This window comes from Eleutherodactylus coqui, chromosome 4 (genome assembly GCF_035609145.1).
Source record: "Eleutherodactylus coqui strain aEleCoq1 chromosome 4, aEleCoq1.hap1, whole genome shotgun sequence".
Lineage (NCBI taxonomy): Eukaryota > Metazoa > Chordata > Amphibia > Anura > Eleutherodactylidae > Eleutherodactylus > Eleutherodactylus coqui.
Genome location: NC_089840.1, coordinates 260,098,327 through 260,123,000, shown reverse-complemented (window position 1 = coordinate 260,123,000; position 24,674 = coordinate 260,098,327). Strand labels below are relative to the sequence as shown.

At 47.5% G+C, this 24,674-nt stretch overlaps 1 protein-coding gene across 1 annotated transcript in view; it reads left to right on the top strand.

The window, feature by feature from the left end:
- Window positions 1-16,047: 16,047 nt before the first annotated feature.
- LRRC27 (leucine rich repeat containing 27) overlaps window positions 16,048-24,674 on the top strand; it is a 90,311-nt gene continuing 81,684 nt past the window's right edge. Inside the window, exons 1-2 of the mRNA XM_066601187.1 lie at window positions 16,048-16,121; window positions 22,759-22,954. Coding sequence (XP_066457284.1) covers window positions 22,772-22,954 — 183 coding nt within the window. The 5' untranslated portion in view covers window positions 16,048-16,121; window positions 22,759-22,771. The remainder of the gene's footprint in view (window positions 16,122-22,758; window positions 22,955-24,674) is intronic.

Below are 24,674 nucleotides of genomic sequence, written 5' to 3'. Positions count from 1 at the left end.
CCAAATATATGAACTTATCAGCTGTCCAGAGGATAAGTGGATTAGTGTCTAGTCAGTGGGGTACCCAACATAACGGGGATCCCAAATCCCCTCATTGTGAATCAGGTGGATGAGTGCTATCGCTACAGTCAGCTCTATTTGTCTGACAAAGAGAAGCCGAATACAGCACTTGTCAATCTTCAGCAGTCCCATAGAGATGAATGGAGCAGCAGTGCGTATGCTCAACTGCTGCTCTCTTTATGCATGGGAACATTGGATCTCCATTCTTGTGAATGATGAGTCCAAATGGTCAGACCCTCACCGATCAATTATCACCTTATCCGGTTGATAAGGGATGAAATCACATCTTGGTATAAACCCTGTAATACGTAACTGTTATGGTGGGCTACTGCCACAGCTTACCTGTCACTGGAGTCATGTTTGGACACCACCATTCCCCACAGCCTGCCAAGCTCAAAACCACCCTTCTTCTGCTTTTTCCCCACAGGGCACACACAAACTCCCATCCCTCTTCTTAAAGGGCCAGTTAATATTCTCCTATTACTTCCTATACCAATCCTGGTCCAGCTATATTAGGCACCCTTCCCATATGGAGGATGCCTAAGCAATTGGTCTTCATTACCATTGAGACAAAGCCCCTGTTTATTGTGTATTTCGATGCTAAGCTTTTGACTATTCTGACTTCTGTGCTTCCTGATCTCAGCTTTATATACTGGAGATTGTTATTGCCTGCTGCCTGCCCTGACCTTAAGCTTGGAGCTCGTTAATGCACCTGTGTCGGCAGCCTTGACTATAGCCAGCCATGTGGATACTCACCTGTTCACACCATCAGGTTCTGCACTTTTGCCCGGTGCAGTGTCAGCAGACACTCTAGTGGGACTATCTGGACGAGTATTAACTTGGGTGCCCCGTAAGAAAGACCAAATCCTGCTTGGAGGGGTCAAGGGTGTAAACCAGTGTACCCCAGGTGCTGCGTCCCCAGATAAACCAAAGTGAAACTGGTGTGTGGCTAGATGAATCCACATCTGCCTGGCCTGACAGTAATATCTATGCTGGTCTCAGGTGGTTAATGGGTCAATGGGTTAATATCTATTATGGCTGGAGGTCTATAATAATGTAGCAATTGCTAACATGATCGTGATAACATTATTTATAGCATAGTAGTATATTGTTAAAACTCTCTCCCCCTCCCTTTGCCAACTGATTGCAGCAATAGAAGCTCCCTTAGAAGCCTATGGAAGATGCTGGCAAAGGGAAAGGAGTGGAAGGGGGAGGTAGTTTAGCAGAGCTAGTCGTGCTAAAAATCCTCCCCCTCCCCTTGCCGGCATCTCCCATAGACTTCTATGGGAGCTGTAGGCTGATTGCGGCCAAGATAGGACTTGAATTGAGAGGAGTGCAGTATCTGCCAAAATCAGATAATCAGATAATATGCAGCTAATTTTAAGTAAAAATCCGCACGGATGGTGTTTTGGATGCAAAAATGCTGCCGAACTTTCACAACATTTCTGCCCCGTGTGAACGTACCCTAAATGTATTTTCTCTAAAAAAAAGTTTAGAATTCACTATAAGGCCTTGAGCTCTAATTTCTGATACGGTAGGTAACATCTTAGGATACTACCTACCGACGGCTGCCACTAGAGGGAGCATATTGTATATAAACTTGTACAGCTCGCATACAACTCAAATTCATCTGCAGTGAGCTCCCCCTATTGGTGGCAGAAAGAATTTTAGCGCTTACCCCAACTGCTTGGAGATGAGTTACCGGATGCTATGGAACCCCAAGTGGTGTGCCCAACTTCAAATATGGACCTGCAGCAAGCTATTTGGTGTCCATGCATCGGCTTTGCTGTGTGCATCAGCCATAAGTCTTGCCCGAAGCTAGCGAAGAACCTGTGAATGCAAATAGCTTAAAAATAAAGGGGGAGGACTAGAGGCGAACAACACAATTCACAAGGTCACTATCCTTGAGCAGATGGTTACATGTTGAGAAACATTACAATGAGCGACATTGTCTGAACATACAATAAGACCGTATGATTGTCGCCGCTTGTGAGCGGTCTGTCCTTGTAGAATAAATGTCAATGACATGTATAAAAGAACTAATAAAGGATAGCATGATTATGTCACCACCGCTAGGAGATATGCCTCACGATAAAGCACATACACCGATCAACGCCATTGACCCCTCAAGAGCACGGCCCTTTTTTTTTCATTTTCCGTTTTTGCTCCCCACTGTTAAAAAGTCATAACGAGTTGTGTTTTTGAATTCGATTGCGTAACATACTGAAAAACCTAAAAAAAAATCAGTGGAGTGAAATGGAAAAAAACGCAATTCTGCCATCTTTCGGAGGGTCTTGTTTCTATGGTGTACACACTGCAGCAAAAATGACATGATAACGTTATTCTGTGGGTTAGTACGATTACTACGATACTAAATTTATATGTTGTTTTTGGTTTTTTGTTTTTTTTTTGCTTTGCTATTTTTAAAAAAATTAAATATCTTTGGGAAAAAATAGAACGATTTTCTACCGCCATCTTCTGGCAGCCATAACTTTTTTTTTTTCGTTAACGTAGTTGTATGAGGGCTCATTTTTTTTATTGATGGGCTGTAGTTTCTATTTATGGCATTCTGGAGTACATATGATTTTTTTGATCGCTTTTTATAAAAAATTTTCTTGGGAGTCAGGGTGACCAAAAAAGTGCAATTCTGACGCGTATTATTTTTTTCTGACGCCGTTCACTGCGTGGGGTAAATAATGCATTACTTCGATAGATTAGACTTGGACGTAGTGATACCAAATATGTTTTTATTTTTTTTTTCAATTTGGCTTTTATTATTATAAATATGAAAAAAGGGGGGAGGGGGTTAAATGTTTATTACTTTTATTTTTTTTTTATACTAAAACTTTTTAAATCTGATTTTTACAAAATTTTTTAGTCCCAATAGGGCACAAAAACATGCGGTGGTTTTATCACTTATGCAGTGCAATGCAATACTATAGTATTACATTATACCGCAATCTGACAAGCAATCTACCAAGCCAAACCTCGGGCAATTAGCAGTGGCAGCCCTGGGGGCTTTCAGAAGGCCCCCAACTGCCATGGGAATCAAACAGACCCCGAACTCCGATCAGGGCATGTAAATGCTGCTGTCAGAATTGACAACGGCATTCAAAAAGTTAACAGCCACAATCCACGGCTCCCGATCCCTCCATGATGTAACTGTATATCATGGAGCATTAGGGGTTAAAGATGTTGGAGCCTATGTCTTCTGCTGAGGAGTTTAACCCCTTCCCTCCCCATGACATAAGGGTACATCATGAGAGCGGGGTACTGCCCGCAAAATGATGTACCTTTACGTCATAGGAATAGCGCGTGGGGCGGCAGGGGAGAGCGGGGTGTAACGGGGGGGAGATCTCTCTCTCTCCCCTCGCCGCTCCACCATTCTCACTCCTGCAACCCACCGCTCACCCCCGCCGGCACCCGAATCTTCTCTGATGAGCAGGCAGGTACTCGAAAAGGACGATACTCGCTCGAGTATCTGCACTTAACGAGTATGCTCACTCATCTCTAAACCCTATCTATTGAGTGAATGAGAGTCAACCGTCTCCTGCTCGCTGCATTCTGCATATACTTTGCTGAAGACCAGACTGCATGCAACCTTTCCATTGACATGCATGGAGAATATGATGGCTGGGAATTCACAAACCACAAAAAAACCATAATATTTGTATGTAGCTATACAGCGGGCCCCAGAATGAAGTTTACAGGCGGGCCCTCAGCACCCCAGTCCAACACCCCTGCACGACCAACTCTTCATTCTCTGTCTGGAAGAAAAATACACTATTTGTGGCACTTTTAATACTTCGTTATTGACTTGCAGTTAACATCTGGCTGCTGCATTGTATGTCCAAAAAAAGTGTCCAGGATGAAAAAAATCACTAAAATGTGGCAATTTTACGATAAGCACTACACTACGAAGTAGCACCGTTTTCCGTAAGTCACTGAAAACTATACAAATAGCTCAAGCAGGTCATATATTGCAGAGTGTCAGTTCTATGGAGAAGAAGAGATGCTCATCCTCCCGCTATAGAACTAAAAAAAGGAAGCCCCTTCAGCTCGCTTGACAGCTGACAGCAATTTACTGGACAATATGTGCAGATAGAGCGAGGCGGTGCGGTCCCCGGCACAGATTTCTATCCAGTTATAAATGCTGGACGGTTTCTTATTAAATTCCCCATCAACATCTATGTGTCAACATGACCTCTGTCGTTAGACCGCCAGAAACGGGGGCACGGCAGAATTTCACTATTTCCAGTACTTGTATTTCCAGACCCATGTTAATAAGCACAAATTGATCCACAACCATTGCGCAAATCGCACACTCATTAATTCGCCTCCTCCTTTCTGGGACAACACCGAAGGACTTCTATGTATTTTTTCCGATAGTGCGTGTTTGGTTTTATACTTTTTTAATCTATCTCTCTCCTGGTTTCTCCGATCTATAATAGAATTCCACTAAAACTTGATCTATGCCTGCGGCACGAGTACGAGATTTGTTCTAAAGCCCAGAAATGTAATAAGTTTATAGAGCCCGCTGCTCGGGATACTGATGTTCACATGTAAGGCAATTACTATATCATTTGGGTGAGAAATTAAATGTTATGAAAGCCTAAGAGATGTTTAAGAGATTTATCATCGACAGCCGCATGTCACATCGAAAGTGAGACAAATCAATTTATTCTCTGCCTACGCAACTGGAACATCCATCACCATTTGCTACAAGCAGAAAATATAGCAGCTCACTTAAAGGGAACCGGCCTAGAGTTTTTGTACCCCCTAAACTACCACTATTGCTTTATAGAGCAGGGAATCCTGTTTATAGACTTGTCCCTTGACCAAAGTTTTTGTTCCTGCATTATATTAAAAAAATACGTTTAACCCCTTAGTGACGGAGCCTGTTTGCGCCTTAGTGACGGAGCCAAATTTTGGAAATCTGACATGTGTCACTTTGACATAGAATAACTCCGTAAAGGTTTTGCATATCCCAGTGATTCTGACATTGTTTTTTCGCCACATATTGTACTTCATTTAGGTGGTAAAAATAGACTGATAATATTTAAACACAAAGCAGATTAAATATGACCAGCAAAATCTGTCCAGTAATGCTTAAAGAGGTTTTCCAGGCATTTTAATTGATGACCTACCCTTACGATAAGTCATCAACAGTTGATCAGCTGGGGTCCGCTGCTGAGGACCCTGACTGATCAGCTATTTTGGTGCTCACTGTCACTGGCAAAGCACAGGATATAAATCAAAAGCAGATTTCTCTGACCCCTGTGTAGTGGTTGGTGTTGGTAACTTCATCCACAGCTCCCATTTGGGCATCTCCACAATAAGTATATAACACTTCCCTTATTTATGTTACATGTTTAACACGGTGCAGCACCTTTCATTTAAAAGAGTCTAATATAATAAAGTCTATGCAAAACTGAAAACTGATTTTTGCGATGAGCTGAACTTAACTAAACAATTATAAATAAACTAAATATTTAAAATAATGTTCCTACAATTATATATTGAGGCTTGGGCTACATCATGGTCGCTGCAATGAGTGAGTAAATGGCAAGAAGTACACAACTCAAAGACTCAGTTGCAGAATGTCTGTGACTCACAGATCCATGAAGCAATGGACACAATGAATTGCAGATAATTGCAACTTTTGTGCGCGACAATGCTGCCCCGCTCCAGTGGGACTCGATGGAAATCAATTTAAATCCCAGCGTTGACATTTCTGTTGACTTGTATATGGGAAACAATAAATGTAAATCCCAAATATTCTGATTGTGCAGAAATCACATCGTGCAATGAGAGAGAGAGAAAGAAGAGAGGAACAGAGAGAGAAAGAGAACCTGAGAAGAAATACTGTAGTGTTAGGGCTCAGTCAGATGGGCGTTTTATGTGCGCATGTTACTTGCGTTTGCAATCTGCATCTATTTAAGAACCCATGCTTTTCAGTGGCAGCGGTCATATGCAGGGGCGTAACTAAAGGCTCAGGGGCCCTGATGCAAAAGGTGAGCTGGGGCCCCACTCTATCTGTATCTGTACCCGTACCCATACCTAAACCATGCTGCACAGAGACATAACTTGAAGCTTCTGGGCCCCAATGCAAAACCTGTAACAGGGCCCCCAACTATAATGCCCTATTCATAGTACTGGGCTCCCTATATGGAGAAGAGAGGCCTTATGGCCCCCTAAGGCTCCTGGGCCCGGGTGCAACCGCATCCCCTGCACCCTCTATAGTTATGCCCCTGGTCATATGCCTGATATTTACCTGCACAAAAAATGTGCAGCACTAAATATAGGGCAGCGGATTTTAAAACGCCAGTAACTGCGGCATCCGTCTTCTTTGGATGTGAAACCCCTGGATGCTGTTACATCCAGTGGTTTCACCTTGTGCTCAATGGGGCCGGCGGCAGCAGCGCCGACCCCATTGAGAACATACAGTGAAGATCAAGAACCTCTGGCACAGCTGTGGCAGAGGAGCGCAATGTTCTCCCATTGAAAACAATGGGCTGCCGGCAAGCCCTGCAGTTATTTTCGGGGAAGGGCTTTGAATATAAGCCCTTCCCTGAAAATCATTCCTAAAATGTGTAAAAAATTTAAAAAATCTATACTCACCTCTCTGCAGCTGCCGGGGCTCAGGTGCGTCCAGCCGGGTCTTCTCCTGAACTGCTATTAAGAGCTTTTAGCAGGCGGGGATTTAAAATCCCTTGCCTGCTGAAGTGTCTGCCTCTGATTGGTTGAGCACTGTGTCCAATCAGAGGCAGCTCTCAGCTGTTAGTCAATAGCTGTCACAGTGTCCAGTGACAATGGGACTCCCTGCGGTGATGAAGAAATCCTCTGCCACAGCTGTCACAGCTGAAGCAGAGGAGCGTGATGTTCTCTGTATGTCAATGGGGCCGCTGCTGCCACCGGCCCCATTGACGAAAGGTGAAACCCCTGGATGTGACAGCATCCAGGGATTTCACATCCAAGGAATCCCCCGCTGCAGCTGTCACAGCCGCAGCAGGAGACAGCGGGCAGCGCACTTTATGTGTGAAAAAACAAGGCCAAGTGCTGTTTTTTTTGCGTGCCGCCTGTTTCGGTGATGTGAATTCTTGTGCATTTGCGTTCTGCGCACAAAAAAATTGCACTTAAGTAGAGATGAGCGAACGTACTCGTCCGAGCTTGATATTCGTGCAAATATTAGGGTGTTCGGTATGCTCGTTACTCTTAACGAGCACCACGCGGTGTTCCGGTTACTTTCAGTTTCCTCTCTGAGACGTTAGGGCGCTTTTCTGGCCAATTGAAAGACAGGGAAGGCATTACAACTTCCCCCTGTGACGTTCAAGCCCTATACCACCCCCCTGCAGTGAGTGGCTGGGGCGATCAGATGTCACCCGAGTATAAAAGTCGTCCCCTCCCGCGGCTCGCCACACATGCCTTGTGAGTTAGCTGAGGGAAAGTACTATCGTGCTGGTGCTGCTGTAGGGAGAGCGTTAGGAGTCAGTGTAGGCTTCAAGAACCCCAAAGGTCCTTCTTAGGGCCACATCTACCCGTGTGCAGGCTGCTGCTAGCAGTGTTTTTCTTTTTTTTCCCTCAAAATCGGCAGTGCAGAGCATTGCACCCGGTATTAGGGACAGAAGTGGTGCTTAGGCAGGGAGAGTGTTAGGAGTGAGTGTAGCCTTCAAGAACCTCAACGGTCCTTTCTAGGGCCAAATTTAACCGTGTGCAGTACTGTGCTGGCTGCTGTTAGCAGTGTTGCATATTTTTTTTTTTCTAAAAATCGTCTGTGCAGAGCATTGCACCCTCCATTGATACTACAGGGACAGAATTGTGTAGGCAGGGCCACAACACAGTTATTGTTCATTGAATATACGCAGTGGGTCCTTCCCTTTGCAAAAAAGGAAAAGAAATTATATTTGGCCTGCCTGTGTCAGTCCTAAGGTCTCTGTGTACGTGTGTGCTGCGTGGACAACGTACAAAAATCAGACGCAACCAGCTATGGTTTACTGCAGGCTTGCGCCATTGTCTTTCCTGACTGGCAAATACCTGCTCTGCTAGAGTTAATAACTCTGCTACACTAAAGTTGTGTGACACTTTTTCAGGGCCACACTACAGTTCTAAAAGTTATTGTTCATTGAATATACGCAGTGGGTCCTTCCCTTTGCAAAAAAGGAAAAGAAATTGTATTTGGCCTGCCTGTGTCAGTCCTAAGGTCTCCGTGTACGTGTGTGCTGCGTGGACAACGTACAAAAATCAGACGCAACCAGCTATGGTTTACTGCAGGCTTGCGCCATTGTCTTTCCTGACTGGCAAATACCTGCTCTGCTAGAGTTAATAACTCTGCTACACTAAAGTTGTGTGACACTTTTTCAGGGCCACACTACAGTTCTAAAAGTTATTGTTCATTGAATATACGCAGTGGGTCCTTCCCTTTGCAAAAAAGGAAAAGAAATTGTATTTGGCCTGCCTGTGTCAGTCCTAAGGTCTCCGTGTACATGTGTGCTGCGTGGACAACGTACAAAAATCAGACGCAACCAGCTACGGTTTACTGCAGGCTTGCGCCATTGTCTTTCCAGACTGGCAAATACCTGCTCTGCCAGAGTTAATAACTCTGCTACACTAAAGTTGTGTGACAATTTTTCAGGGCCACACCACAGTTATTAAACGTATTGTTCATTGAATATCCGCAGTGGGGCCCTCCCTTTGCAAAAAAGCGAAAAAATTAATTATATTTGGCCTGCCTGTGTCAGTCCTAAGGTCTCCGTGTACGTGTGTGCTGCGTGGAAAACGTACAAAAATCAGACGCAACCAGCTACGGTTTACTGCAGGCTTGCGCCATTGTCTTTCCTGACTGGCAAATACCTGCTCTGCTAGAGTTAATAACTCTGCTACACTATAGTTGTGTGACACTTTTTGAGGGCCACACCACAGATATTAAACTTCTTGTTCATTGAATATACGCAGTGGGTCCTTCCCTTTGCAAAAAAGCGAAAACATTATATTTGGCCTGCAGGCTTGCGCCAATTTATTTCCTGCCTGGGAAATCAAATCACTGGTAATACAGCATGCTGAGGGGTAGGGGTAAGCCTAGAGGACGTGGACGTGGCCGAGGACGCGTAGGCCCAAGTGAGGGTGTGGGCACAGGCCGAGCTCCTGATCCAGGTGTGTCACAGCCGACTGCTGCGCGATTAGGAGAGAGGCACGTTTCTGGCGTCCCCACATTCATCGCCCAATTAATGGGTCCACGCGGGAGACCTTTATTAGAAAATGAGCAGTGTGAGCAGGTCCTGTCCTAGATGGCAGAAAGTGCTTCGAGCAACCTATTGTCCAGCCACAGTTCTGCACCGTCCACTGCTGCAAATCCGAATCCTCTGTCTGCTGCTCCTCCTTCCTCCCAGCCTCCTCACTCCACTACAATGACACCTGCTCAGGAGCGGGAACACTCCCAGGAACTGTTCTCGGGCCCCTGCTTAGATTGGGCAGCAGTGGTTCCTCTCCCACTGGAGGAGTTTATCGTCACTGATGCCCAACCATTCGAAAGTTCCCGGGGTCTGGGGGAAGAGGCTGGGGACTTCCGCCAACTGTCTCAACAACTTTCTGTGGGTGAGGAGGACGATGACGATGAGACACAGTTGTCTTGCAGTGAGGTAGTAGTAAGGGCAGTAAGTCCAAGGGAGCAGCGCACAGAGGATTCGGAGGAAAAGCAGCAGGACGATGAGGTGACTGACCCCACCTGGTGTGCAACGCCTACTCAGGACAGGTCTTCAGAGGGGGAGGCAAGGGCAGCAGCAGGGCAGGTTGCAAGAGGCAGTGCGGTGGCCAGGGGTAGAGGCAGGGCCAGACCGAATAATCCACCAACTGTTTCCCAAAGCGCCCCCTCGCGCCATGCCACCCTGCAGAGGCCAAGGTGCTCTAAGGTCTGGCAGTTTTTCACAGAGACGCCTGACGACCGACGAACAGTGGTGTGCAACCTTTGTCGCGCCAAGATCAGCCGGGGAGCCACCACCAACAGCCTCACCACCACCAGCATGCGCAGACATATGATGGCCAAGCACCCCACAAGGTGGGACGAAGGCCGTTCACCGCCTCCGGTTTGCACCGCTGCCTCTCCCCCTGTGCCCCAACCTGCCACTGAGATCCAACCTCCCTCTCAGGACACAGGCACAACCGTCTCATGGCCTGCACCCACACCCTCACCTCCGCTGTCCTCGGCCCCATCCAGCAATGTCTCGCACCGCACAGTCCAGCCGTCGCTAGCGCAAGTGTTGGAGCGCAAGCGCAAGTACGCCACCACGCACCCGCACGCTCAATCGTTAACCGTCCACATAGCCAAATTTATCAGCCTTGAGATGCTGCCGTATAGGGTTGTGGAAACGGAGTCCTTCAAAGCTATGATGGCGGCAGCGGCCCCGCGCTACTCAGTTCCCAGTCGCCACTACTTTTCCCGATGTGCCGTCCCAGCCCTGCACGACCACGTCTCCCGCAACATTGTACGCGCCCTCACCAATGCGGTTAGTGGCAAGGTCCACTTAACTACGGACACGTGGACAAGCACAGGCGGGCAGGGCCACTACATCTCCCTGACGGCACATTGGGTGAATTTAGTGGAGGCTGGGACAGAGTCAGAGCCTGGGACGGCTCACGTCCTACCCACCCCCAGAATTGCGGGCCCCAGCTCGGTGGTGGTATCTGCGGCGGTGTATGCTTCTTCCACTAAAGCACCCTCCTCCTCCTCCTCCTCCTCAACCTCTGTCTCGCAATCTAGATGTGTCAGCAGCAGCAGGACGTCGCCAGCAGTCGGTGTCGCGCGGCATGACAGCACAGCGGTGGGCAAGCGTCAGCAGGCCGTGCTGAAACTACTCAGCTTAGGAGATAAGAGGCACACGGCCCACGAATTGCTGCAGGGTCTGACAGAGCAGACGGACCGTTGGCTTGCGCCGCTGAGCCTCCAACCGGGCATGGTCGTGTGTGACAACGGCCGTAACCTGGTGGCGGCTCTGCAGCTCGGCAGCCTCACGCACGTGCCATGCCTGGCCCACGTCTTTAATTTGGCGGTTCAGCGCTTTCTGAAAAGCTACCCACGCTTGTCAGACCTGCTCGTAAAGGTGCGCCGGCTCTGCGCACATTTCCGCAAGTCCCACACGGACGCTGCCACCCTGCGCACCCTGCAACATCGCTTTAATCTGCCAGTGCACCGACTGCTGTGCGACGTGCCCACACGGTGGAACTCTACGCTCCACATGTTGGCTAGGCTCTATGAGCAGCGTAGAGCTATAGTGGAATACCAACTCCAACATGGGCGGCGCAGTGGGAGTCAGCCTCCTCAATTCTTTTCAGAAGAGTGGGCCTGGTTGGCAGACATCTGCCAGGTCCTTCGAAACTTTGATCAGTCTACCCAGGTGGTGAGCGGCGATGCTGCAATCATTAGCGTCACCATTCCTCTGCTATGCATCTTGAGAAGTTCCCTGCAAACCATAAAGGCAGCCGCTTTGCGCTCGGAAACCGAGCCGGGGGAAGACAGTATGTCGCTGGATAGTCAGAGCACCCTCCTGTCTATATCTCAGCGCGTTCAGGAGGAGGAGGAGGAGGATGAGGAGGATGAGGAGGAGGGGGAAGAGACAGCTTGGCCCACTGCTGACGGTACACATGCTGCTGGGCTGTCATCATTTCAGCGTGTATGGCCTGAGGAGGAGGAGAAGGAGGAGGAGGAGGAGGATCCTGAAAGTGATCTTCCTAGTGCGGACAGCCATGTGTTGCGTACAGGTACCCTGGCACACATGGCTGACTTCATGTTAGGATGCCTTTCTCGTGATCCTCGCATTCAACGCATTCTGGCCACTACGGATTACTGGGTGTACACACTGCTCGACCCACGCTATAAGGAGAACCTTCCCAGTCTCATTCCCGAAGAGGAAAGGGGTTCGAGAGTGTTGCTATACCACAGGACCCTGGCGGACAAGCTGATGGTAAAATTCCCATCCGACAGCGCTAGTGGCAGAAGGCGCAGTTCCGAGGGCCAGGTAGCAGGGGAGGTGCGTAGATCGAGCAGCATGTACAGCCCAGACAGTGCAACAGTCTTTAAGGGCCTGGCCAGCTTTATGGCTCCCCAGCAAGACTGTGTCACCGCTCCCCAGTCAAGGCTGAGTTGGCGGGAGCACTGTAAAAGGATGGTGAGGGAGTACGTAGCGGATCGCACGACCATCCTCGGTGACGCCTCTGCCCCCTACAACTACTGGGTGTCGAAGCTGGACACGTGGCCTGAACTAGCGCTGTATGCCCTGGAGGTGCTTGCTTGTCCTGCGGCTAGCGTCTTGTCGGAGAGGGTGTTTAGTGCGGCTGGGGGAATCATCACAGATAAGCGTACCCGCCTGTCAACCGACAGTGCCGACAGGCTAACACTCATCAAGATGAACAAAGCCTGGATTTCCCCAGACTTCTCTTCTCCACCAGCGGACAGCAGCGATACATAAGCAATACGTAGGCTGCACCCGCGGATGGAAGCTACGTTCTCTCTCACCATCCAAAACGGGGACATTTCTGCTTCATCAATCTGTGTCTAATATTCCTCCTCCTCCTCCTGCTCCTCCTCCTGAAACCTCACGTAATCACGCTGAACGGGCAATTTTTCTTAGGGCCACAAGGCTCACTCATCTAATTTTTAGAAACAATTTTTATATGTTTCAATGCTCTTAAAAGCGTTGAAACTTTAACTTGAACCAATTTTTCGTTAAACTGGGCTGCCTCCAGGCCTAGTTACCACTTAAGCCACATTAACCAAAGCGATTAATGGGTTTCACCTGCCATCTTGGTTGGGCATGGCCAATTTTTACTAAGGTACATTAGTACTGTTGGTACACCAATTTTTTGGGGCCCTTGCCTACAGTGTAATCATAGCAATTTGTATGTTCTTCGCCTGCACTCATGGTACAGAAAGGTGTGTGGGGTTGGCCTACAATTTAGCTACATAAATGTAACTTGGGCCTTGGCTATACTGCAGCTACTGAAATGGAACTAAGACTGCGCTCCCACTATACTGCTGCTTCGGAATTGTTACTGGGGCCTGTCTTGAGTGCTACTATTGCTGACATGGAACTAAGACTGCGCTCCCACTATACTGCTGCTTCGGAATTGTTACTGGGGCCTGTCTTGAGTGCTACTATTGCTGACATGGAACGAAGACTGCGCTCCCACTAAACTGCTGCTTCGGAATTGTTACTGGGGCCTGTCTTGAGTGCTACTATTGCTGACATGGAACGAAGACTGCGCTCCCGCTATAATGCTGCTTCGGAATTGTTACTGGGGCCTGTCTTGAGTGCTACTATTGCTGACATGGAACGAAGACTGCGCTCCCGCTATAATGCTGCTTCGGAATTGTTACTGGGGCCTGTCTTGAGTGCTACTATTACTGACATGGAGCGAAGACTGCGCTCCCGCTATAATGCTGCTAGTGATATGTTAGTTGGGCCTGTCCTAATGCTACGGCTGAAATGTTACGAATTCTGGGCTCTGCCTATACCGCTGCTAATGGTATGTCTCTGGGGTGTGGAAACAGAGGCTTCCCAAAGACATGATGGCGGCGAGGCCATTTTCCACCAACGCGGTTACTGTTAAGGTGCATATAACCACGGACACGTGTAGAGGACACGTAGTGCCTCAAAAACATCCCCCTCCTCCTCCAACAGGGAAAACAAACATTCTTGGCAAATGCCTTTGCATTGGTTCGTCTGGTGGCAGTCCAAGAATTTCACCTTTACCGACACTACAAGAGAGCCCCCCCACCATCCCCCCGCCACGGCCCACTTAATCCTGGCCACATTCCGAAAACCAACAAAATACAACCGTGCTACTAGGTCCGCAGTCACCACCACATTACCACCAACACGGTTACTGTTAAGGTGCATATAACCACGGACACGTGTAGAGGACACGTAGTGCCTCAAAAACATCCTCCTCCTCCTCCAACAGGGAAAACAAACATTCTTGGCAAATGCCTTTGCATTGGTTCGTCTGGTGGCAGTCCAAGAATTTCACCTTTACCGACACAACAAGAGAGCCCCCACACCATCCCCCTGCCACGGCCCACTTAATCCTGGCCACATTCCGAAAACCAACAAAATAAAACCGCGCTACTAGGTCCGCAGTCACCACCACATTACCACCAACGCGGTTACTGTTAAGGTGCATATAACCAGTCTGACTGGGGCATGCAGACACCTTGACAGAATGAATAGTGTGTGGCACATAGGTTCCCCATTGCTATGCCCACGTGTGCAGCTCCTGATGGCGGTGGCACAGGATTCTATTTCTCATTGCTTCTGTACAGCATTGTGGGCTATTGCCCCACCCCTTTTAAAGAGGGTCGCTGCCTAGCCGTGCCAACCCTCTGCAGTGTGTGCCTGTGGTTCCTCCTCATGGCAGACGCACTTCTAAATAGACATGAGTGTGGCGTGGCATGAGGGCAGCTGAAGACTGCGCAGGGACACTTTGGTGTGCGCTGTGGGGGGGAGGGGGGGCGGTTGGGCAGCATGTAAGCCAGGAGAAGTGGCAGTGGAGTGTCATCCAGGCAGTGATTGTGCTTTGTTGGAGGTAGTGTGGTGCTTAGCTAAGGTATGCCTTGCTAATGAGGGCTTTTCAGAAGTAAAAGTTGTTGGGAGGGGGGGGGCACTCTTGCCGCTATTGTGGCTTAATAGTGGGACCTGTGAACTTGAGATGCAGCCCAACATGTAGCCCCTCGCCTGCCCTGTCCATTGCTGTGTCGTTCCCATCACTTTCTTGAATTGCCCAGATTTTCACACAAGGAAACCTTAGCGAGCATCGGCGAAATACAAAAATGCTCGGGTCGCCCATTGACTTCAATGGGGTTCGTTATTCGAAACGAACCCTCGAGCATCGCGAAAAGTTCGTTCCGAGTAACGAGCACCCAAGCATTTTGGTGCTCGCTCATCTCTACACTTAAGATTAAGGGTAAATTGAGAAATAGAGGATGGAGAAAAGAAGGGTGGAAAGAGAGCGAGAGACAGAAGGAAAAGAAGAGAGGAGGTAGAGGAAAGGAGAGGAAAGGGGTGAAAAAAGAGAAGAGGAAAAGGAGAGAGGAGGTAGAGGAAAGGAGAGGAAAAGGGTGAAAAAAGAGAAGAGGAAAAAGAGAGAGGAGGTAGAGGAAAGGAGAGGAAAAGGGTGAAAAAAGAGAGGAGGAAAAGGAGAAAAAGGGGATTGTAATTAAAGGGATAGAAGCAAGGACATAAATGGGAAAGAGAGAGAGGGGAGAGAGATGCAACTAAAGGGGGAAAGAGAGGGAGAATAGGAAGGGGACAAAGAAATGAGGAGAGGGAGAGAAAAAGGGGGTAGAAAGAGAAAATGAGAGAGAAGGGAAAAGATGATCCGCAAATGAGAAGACAGATAAAAAGATGGGAGAGGAAAGAGAGCAAGGAAATATGTGGAGAGAAAAAGAGAGAAGAAAGAAGGAGATTTTTGGGGAAAGAGGAACAAAGCAAAAAAAGAAAGAGAAGATAAAGCAAGGAAAGGAGGAGAGGAAGACGGAGGAGAAGAGAGAAAATGATAGAAAAGAGCGAACAAAGTTGTTACATTTATAAGAGGCAGAACTAGAATAAAGGGAGGATGAAAGAAAGACAGAAAGAAAGAAAAGAAAAAAGTAAAAAAGAAGGAAGGAAAAAAGAAAGGAAAAAGAAAAAGAAAGCAAGAAAAAAAGAGAAAAAAGATGAAAGAAAGAAAAAAGAAGAAATTAAAAAAAGAGAGGGATGTAAGAACTAAAAATGTGCACATAGACTAAATACTATATGTGACTTTTCCAGTACAACTACTGTATACAGCACGTCCTGCTATCCACACGCTGTATACAGCACTACTGGTCTGAGTATGTAAGCAGTGTTGGCACGCTGTACTGCAGTTGCGCACGTTCTATCACTGAACATTCTTGACTCCCTTGAGCTTCCGTAGTCCGTGTCTGGTTGCCTTGGTAACGCGTCTGTGTTTTCCTTTGCACTGAGCACGTGCTGGGTGCGCTGCAGGGAGCTGATCGGCGCTGTAACTCCTCACAACTGCGGCGGCTCCCAGAGGTAACGACACTCTGTGCACTGCAGGGATACAGTAGTGTGCTGTCACAGTGTATCCATTGTGATGTCATGCAGGGCTTCCTCATGTATGTACTGTACTTGTGACGTCAGAGACCCCAGAGGGGTTGCAGTCAGTCCGGCCACCCATTGTCTTTTTAGAGTGAAATCAATGCCAGATCGCAGCCCATCATTTTCTGTGCGTTCGTTCGTGCCATCCGGCGCATCGGCCTTGACGCCGAATGTCTTCCTGCGCAAAACAGAAAAACGTCGCTTGCAGCAATTTTTGGCCCCAAAATGTCATCAATTACACCAAAATGTCGCTCACCAACAAACAGCGGACCGTCGCGGGTAATCCTGCGCCGTCTTAACGCAGTATAATCCCAATAGTAAGGACGGCCTGTTTACAAGCGCAAGTGCGAAAACACACGTGACGCTGCGCCATGAGCGGCGTGCCATCGCGAACATAACTGCACATTTTACTGTACTTTTCGCGGAGAACGATCACATCCGCGCGGGACACAGCCGCGCTGGGATTTATAGGCCGCTCTGCTTAATTAGTAACAGATGTGATCGATTTTCTGTGAAATTGCGCAATGTATTGCGCAATTACGTGGGTTTGGGACCTTTGGCGCTCAAATGCACACTAAAATAGAGCGTGCTGCATTTTTTTTTTTTGAAAACTGAGAATGAACTTATTGGAAACAATGGATTCTATTCTCTGCGTATTGCGTGCGCAAATTTTAAGTGCGCGAGCTCGTGTGATTCCCCCCTGAATCGTAGAGTCTACACCAGGGGTGTCAAGCTTATTTTCACCCAGGGCCACATCAGCATTATGGCTGCCTTCACAGGGACGTTTGCAAGGGCTTATTCACACGGGCGTATTTGCGTTCCTTATGGCGCGCATAATACGGACAGCCTGATTCGCATTGGGGTATTCGGACGTCCGAAAGAAAATTGTAGCATGTCCTGTTTAGTTCCGTAGGAGGGCTAATAAGATGGCGCATGCGCTCGCCTCTACAGAGCGTATTGGCGCATGAACCAGTCAAAATAATGTTTTCCTCTTGCCGTGTAAATTTCACGCTATTGCGCGTGAGTAAAAAAAAAACGCGGGAAGATATCCCGCCCTATCTTTTCTTGCATGTAGAAAGACTGCATGCGTGAAAAATGGAGCAAGCGCTATCTTTTCTCGCGCGTAATATTATTGCGTTAGAATCCTGCTAGTGTAAACAAAACTATTGAAATCCGTGGTCCTATTTTGCGGCTGTGATTTTCTCGGCCGCAAAAAAAATGGCGGAATCACGTTTGTCTGTCTTATGGACGGAAATTGTCTATTAAAGTCAATGCGTATTTACGCATGAAGACAGGCAAAATCTACGGGACCGTCTCAAGTTAATTTTTTGCGCGCGTGAAAATGGCAGTGAAGATGTGCAATGAAAAAAGCGAGTGAATACGCGAGGTTTCAGTCCGTAAAAACGCTGCGTATTTCATGGACCGTAACTGCATAGGTGCGGGTGAATAATCCCTTAATGTTGTTATGGCCGTATTTGCACGCGTTTTTGATGACTTTGCGTGCGCAAAACACGGAATAGAACCCATTGATTTCAAGGGTTCGTTCTCAAAAGGGCGTTTTGTGTGCGCAAGCAAACAGGTCTTAATCTATTTTCCTGTGTTTTGCACAGCAAGTCAATGACAGGTGCGCAAATACGCAAGGGGATGCGAAAAACTGCGCAAAACGCGGGGAAAGAAGGCTGCTGGACCTCATTAGGCTTTAACCCTTTCCAATCCAATTTTGGATTCAGGGTTTCCTAAAAGCCTTTCCCTTTTTTGCTGTTACACAACAGTGCCATCTGCTGGCTAAAGCCAGTGTGTGTGCGGCAGAGAGGCTCCAACAGTGGAGTGGCTGGCAGTAGACGGTAAGAATACCCTGCCGGACGTCTTCTGACATTGAAGCTGCACAAGCTTCAATCAGAATGTAGGAAGACGTCAGACAGTGGATTGGAAAGGGTTAATAGCCAATCGTTTTCACGGAAAAGGAATGTCACGCGTGCGCAAAAAGTACAGTAATATGTGCTGCTACGCTCGCAAGGAGCTGATTACCTGGATCTTCAAACATTGCTGATGCGGAAATGCGCTGCGGCGACCGTATTTGTGCTCTCGCCTGAAGCCGCCCTGCTGGTGTGCTGCGAGATTGCATAGAAAAACCGAAGCACAGGGTGTAAATGGGCAGTGTCCATTAACACTTTATGCAAAATGATCACTTAAACTTTGAAAGATTCTCTTTGCATGTAAATGGGCCTTGACACTGATTGTTGTAAAAATCTGTAAGGATTTCACTAGGTTCAGATACCAGGCCTCCTGAGGAGCTCTTGATGCATGAAACATAGGACGCCCCCAACTGGGATTCAGCTACGGTCACCAACAAGTCGCCGGCTTTTTCTACTTTCTCATTGTAGTGCTACCCAGAGAAATATCTCTTAGCCATTTCATGGATATATGATTGTAATTCTCCCACCTGCAACCAATTTGCTCTATGAACATCTGTCGGTTGGTTCATAAAAGGTGCTTCGGTTTCAGTCACCTGTTTGCTGAGTTCCTCTCCTATCTGTCTGCTCCGATTCTTGACCCTACGGATGTTCTGTATCGACATGCCTCGAAGGGAGGCTTTTATAGTATCCCAAACCACTGCAGGACTTGCTGAACCAATAATAAGTGTTAAATATCATCTAATAGTGGGATCCAAAAAGCCTTAAAGGGTTTGTCCCGCGAAAGCAAGTGGGGTTATACACTTCTGTATGGCCATATTAATGCACTTTGTAATGTACATTGTGCATTAATTATGAGCCATACAGAAGTTATACACTTACCTGTTCCATTGCTAGCGTCCCCGTCGCCATGGTGCCGTCTAATTTCAGTGTCTAATCTCCCGATTAGACGCGCTTGCGCAGTCCGGTCTTCTCCCTTCTGAATGGGGCCGCTCGTGCCGGAGAGCGGCTCCTCGTAGCTCCGCCCCGTCACGTGTGCTGATTCCAGCCAATCAGGAGGCTGGAATCGGCAATGGAACGCACAGAGCCCATGGTGCACCATGGGAGAAGACCTGCGGTCCACCGTGGGTGAAGATCCCGGCGGCCATCTTCGCAAGGTAAGTAAGAAGTCACCGGAGCGCGGGGATTCGGGTAAGTACTATCCGTTTTTTGCTTTAAACCCCTGCATCGGGTTTGTCTCGCGCCAAACGGGGGGGCTATTGAAAAAAAAAAAAAACGTTTTGGCGCGGGACAACCCCTTTAAGACACCAGATATAAGATCTCATTCTGACCCACCTTGAAAAAATTTACTTTGAGTAGTATTGGTGAATGATCCGACAGCGACCTTGGAAGATATTCCACTTTGTGTACCTCATTCAATAACTGCTCATTCGTTATGGCTAGGCCAATATTAGACATAGTATTATATGTGCTAGAGTAGCATGAAAAGGCTCGTACTTCAGGGTGTCTGACCCTCCATGTATCTATTAAAGCTATTTCTTCAAGCAAGAGGCCAAAGGAGGTATTACGATCACCCCCCCCCCCCCCCCCCCCGAATAGCATGTATGAGTAGTATGATAAGAATGGCCTATCTATTATTTAGGCGGCATAGAGCGTCTGCAGTCAAATAGGTCTCTCGGAGACTCAGAACTGAGGGTAGAAAAGGCATAATATAGTTAAACATGCCTCTAATAATCCAAGTAAGGCTGCCTGTCCACGGGCGTAGCGATATCCCGCGGGAGCAGGTGAGAGCTGACTGCTCTCCGCTCTTAGCCTATCTGACAGAGCGGCTCACCGCAGAGAATCGCTGCATGCCGTGATTTAGATCCCACAAGCGGAGAATCGCTATGATTCTCCGCTCGTGGACGCTGTCCCTGCACTTTCCATAGCATCGCTTCAGACAGCGTGATTCGCCGGCAATTTACTCCCGGCGAATCATCGCCCCTGGACAGGAGCGACAAGACCGAGCTCACATGACCAGGTCGGGTTCCGCATGCAGGAGGACCGCTGCGGATTTCGGCTGAGAACCCGGATGGTGACCCTGCATACAGCACTTTACTGTATTGTGGGCGATCGCAGAAAAAAATAACTAACAGATTAACCCTTTCCAATCCACTGTCTGATGTCTGAAGACATTATGATTTAAGGCTGTACAGCTCTGATGTTGGAAGACGTCCGTCGGGGTTCTCTTACTGTATATTGCCAGCTTCTCTGCTGTCGGAGCCTATCCAACGTGTCACCTCATGCAGTACTGGCTTTAGCCAGCAGATAGCGCCATTGTATAACGGCAGAAAAAGAGTAAGCCCCCTAGGAAAACCAAGATACATATTGGATTGGAAAGGGTTAAGTAAAACCTCCATAGCCGTTCCCACTAACATTACAAAAACAAGATAGATATCTTAGAACTAACCATACGTATAATAGAGAAACTATTCTAGCTTCCTTTTTTTTTTTTTTTTCATTTTCATTACCCAAAAACTCTTAACCCAACTTCAAAAGAAATTAGGCCGGGTCAGAAGTCCACCCGAAGAATTTTGCAGTAAATTGGAAGTTTTCCACTCGTAACTGTAGAGCTAACTGCTTTGTCAAGTAATCCAAAGCATAAATGAAAAGCGGGGCAGAAGGGGTAAAGAAAGGGGAAGACATGGGGAAGAGGAAAGGGGTGAAGGAAAAAAAAAGGCGGGGGATGGAGGAAGGGAAGGAGAAGGCTTCATAGAGGCAAAGACTTGAGTAGCGAGGAATTAATTAGCAGTAAACAAATTATATTATCTACAGTTAGGCCCGCTGCACATGATCGGGTCAGAATCCAGCTCTGACCGTGGCCGGCGACCCTGTTTACCTGCTTTCTGCTGTATTGCGGATGACCGCAGTGACTCGCCTTCGGACATGCGCAGTACAGATTTTTTTTCCTTCATTTTTGTTCTTCCTGCACTGTCGCTAGACGATGACGCAGCTACCCACGACCGACCTCCAATGTCAATTGCAGATGGACTGCGAGTCGGACGGCTTCTGTTGACTTCAATGGAAGCTGTCCATGCGGATCCCACTGAAAAATACACGCTGCGATTTTAAATCCGCTTGCGGAAATTGGGTGCGGAACAACACGGATCGTCCACGTAGGTGACGATCGCAGATCCTGCAATTCAAACCCGGTCCTGTGCCACCGGCCTTATTATCTAAAGTCAGTAAGTTATTAAAGCTGACATCCTTATAGCGAAGCACTTTTTACTTTATCGAAGGCTTTATTGAAGGCTTGGCACAGTGAAACATCTTATTTTTTGTTTGTGTTGATCGATCCAAAGTAGGAATTACTTGGGATCATCAAAAAAAATGTGTAGTACCGACGGCCACCACTCGAGGCCCCCGCTGGATAAAGCACAGCACATGTGACTTGTAGGTTTCGAGGCGTCTTTTGGCATCAGTAAACCTCGCTCTGCGTTTTTGGATTTCTGCTGAATAATCCGTAAAGAAGGACATTTTGTTGCCATCAATAGTGTTGTCTTAGGGAGAATAATATCCTTGTACTGCAGTAATTGTACTAATGCAGACCGCGGTGGTGCCGCAGTCGGTAGTGGTCGGGCAGGAACTCAATGTGCTCTTTCTACAGCATTTAACCCTTTGCAATCCAATTTTGGATTCAGGGTTTTCTAGGGGGATCTCTCTTTCTGCCATTATACAATGGCGCCATCTGCTGGCTAGAGCCAGTACTGCGGTATGGGACATGCTGGAGAGGCCCCTGACAACAGAGCGGCCAGTAATCTACAGTAAGAATACCCTGCTGGACGTCTTCCGACATCAAAGCTGTACAGCCTTCAATCAGAATGTCTTCAGACGTCAGACAGTGGATTGGAAAGGGTTAAAATGGGTTAGTGGTAATTTTCCCTCAATGTTTTCAGATATGCCGACTAGACCTATATTGTTTTGGCGTAACCTATTTTCTAGATCATCCGTTGTAGCATTTTCAGCAAGATGGAGTACCGTCACATCGGGCACCTACAGGTTCAACATGTTCTAAATGACACATTGCCTCAATGTGGGATCGGTCGCACAGGACCCCAAGACTTGGTGCTACACTCTTGACCCTCAAGATCTCCGGACATTACACCCTTCAATGTTTTCTTGTGGATATACGTCAAAGGTCATGGGGGAAATTGACTAAACCTGGCATTTCCTACGTGAATATGCCAATCCGGGACGGCCGGACCCCTAATAACTATCGTTATATGCAGCATTGCAGTCTTTCGTCACTGTGTAGCCCTGGCCGAATTCTTCCTGTGTGATTACCAACGATGTGAGATCGTTATGTACAAAACATCACCGTTATCTAGCCAGAATACCGGACCACACAATACCCGTAGCAGAGAACAAGGGAAGAAGTTTGGGATGCAAGTATATTAGAAAGTGTTAATTTTTGTATTTCTTATTGGTTTATAGGATCATTTTAAACCATCTCATCAATTTTCAGACTGCGAGTCCTTAAGACTCTAGTAACATTCCCTCCACCAAGGCCTATATGAGGGTTGTACTTCCTTATATGTTGGGTTTCTTCTTATGTTGCATTGCCCCGTATTTCTTATTAGCATGTCATATGAACCTGTCACACAATTCTGTTGTTACAGATGGTATTAGCCAATGGATGCCGCCTCCATCCGATACGCTGACAATATGCATCCCTGCAGCTCCCAATACCCCTCCACTGTAGAGGCCAATGGGAAAAAGTTCTCTGCAAACCTGAAACTTGAAACTTTGGACCTCAGTAAGAAAAAATTGCAGCACCTTAGTGAAGATCTATACAGAAATAGGTCCTGTATAAAGGTATGTCAGTGCAGGTATATGTGAAATTGTAGGGTTTTGTGTCCACTTGTTGTGATCTTTATCTATGTTCAATTATAGAAATGTATCAATAGTTTAGCAATAATTTTTCTATCGTTGAAGGAAAGCGGTCAACGGGTCTGTGCTGTCTGAACTATAGACAACATAAGCCATTAGAGAGCCTTGTGTGGTACAGAGTGTTAAAGGGGTTGTCCCGCGGCAGCAAGTGGGTCTATACACTTCTGTATGGCCATATTAATGCACTTTGTAATATACATTGTGCATTAATTATGAGCCATACAGAAGTTATAAGAAGTTATTCACTTACCTGTTCCGTTGCTAGCGTCCTCGTCTCCATGGTTGCCGTCTAATTTTCGCCGTCTAATGGCCAAATTAGACGCGCTTGCGCAGTCCGGGTCTTCTCCTTTTCTCAATGGGGCTCCGTGTAGCTCCGCCCCGTCACGTGCCGATTCCAGCCAATCAGGAGGCTGGAATCGGCAATGGACCGCACAGAAGCCCTGCGGTCCACCGAGGGAGAAGATGCCGGCGGCCATCTTCAGCAGGTAAGTAAGAAGTCACCGGAGCGCGGGGATTCAGGTAAGCGCTGTCCGGTGTTCTTTTTTAACCCCTGCATCGGGGTTGTCTCGCGCCGAACGGGGGGGGGGTTGAAAAAAAAAAAACCCCGTTTCGGCGCGGGACAACCCCTTTAAGGCAGCAGAAACCCAGCCCTAAGCTCTCGCTCATGACCTGAAGGTTGCAAGTTCAATCCCCACATAGTGCAGGTAGCCGACTCAAGGGTGACTTCCATCCTTCCAAGGTCGGTAAAATAAGCTTGGTGTGGAATAAGTTGGCACAATACAAATAACAAGATTAGACTGGGACAGGAGCGTATATTGCAGGGCTATATGTGCTATTTTGAAACATTTCAGATTAAATGAAGATCAGAACAGAGCCTGTTGTCATGTATCAGAACCCTGAATCACATAGGCCCCCTGCACACGGGGGAGAATTCTTGCAGCGGGATCTGACCCGGCCGCTGCTGCCGCTGGCCCCATTGAAAAGACTGCCGATATCCTGGCGTGATGCTGGCTTTTTTCTCGCACTGCGATGCGAGACTTTAACTTTACTCTCGCATCACAGTGGAGAAAAAAACGCCAGTGGGTGTCCACCCTAAGCCAGAGTCTTCTCCAGAAGGAAAAGATAGCCGTGTACAGATAACTGTTTCTGGGGTTTTGCCCCTCATCAGTGTACAGTAGGCTTTTGGCTCGATGAGAGGCCTGTGAGGTGGATCAGAAGGGGTAAGGTTTCTCCTTATGGAGAGAATCTAGTAGGTGTGAGGAGACTTATAAGGCCGTGCATGCTCCTCTGGGAAATTAAAGAAAATAGAAAGATGGAATAATGCCTCTACAGCGCCACCTATTGGAAAGTAGCTTTTCTGCAAGTCAGACCTTTTCACAAGCTTTATACTTATTGCCAATAAAGGACTAATGTCTTTCCTGCCAGGATCCTAACATATTCCGTCTGTAGCACGATCATCCCCCTCTTCACCTGCTTGTGATTTTGTCCATGAAGATCCGTTCGGGGAGCCGCTTGTCAGGCTCTGTCCCATGTTATGCTCATACACAACCTTTCAGGTAGCAGTATTCCTATGTGGGCCTTGATCCATCCATTCCTATTGGCGAGCCCCTCTGCACTATGGAGCTCTATACTTTATGTTCTTTGT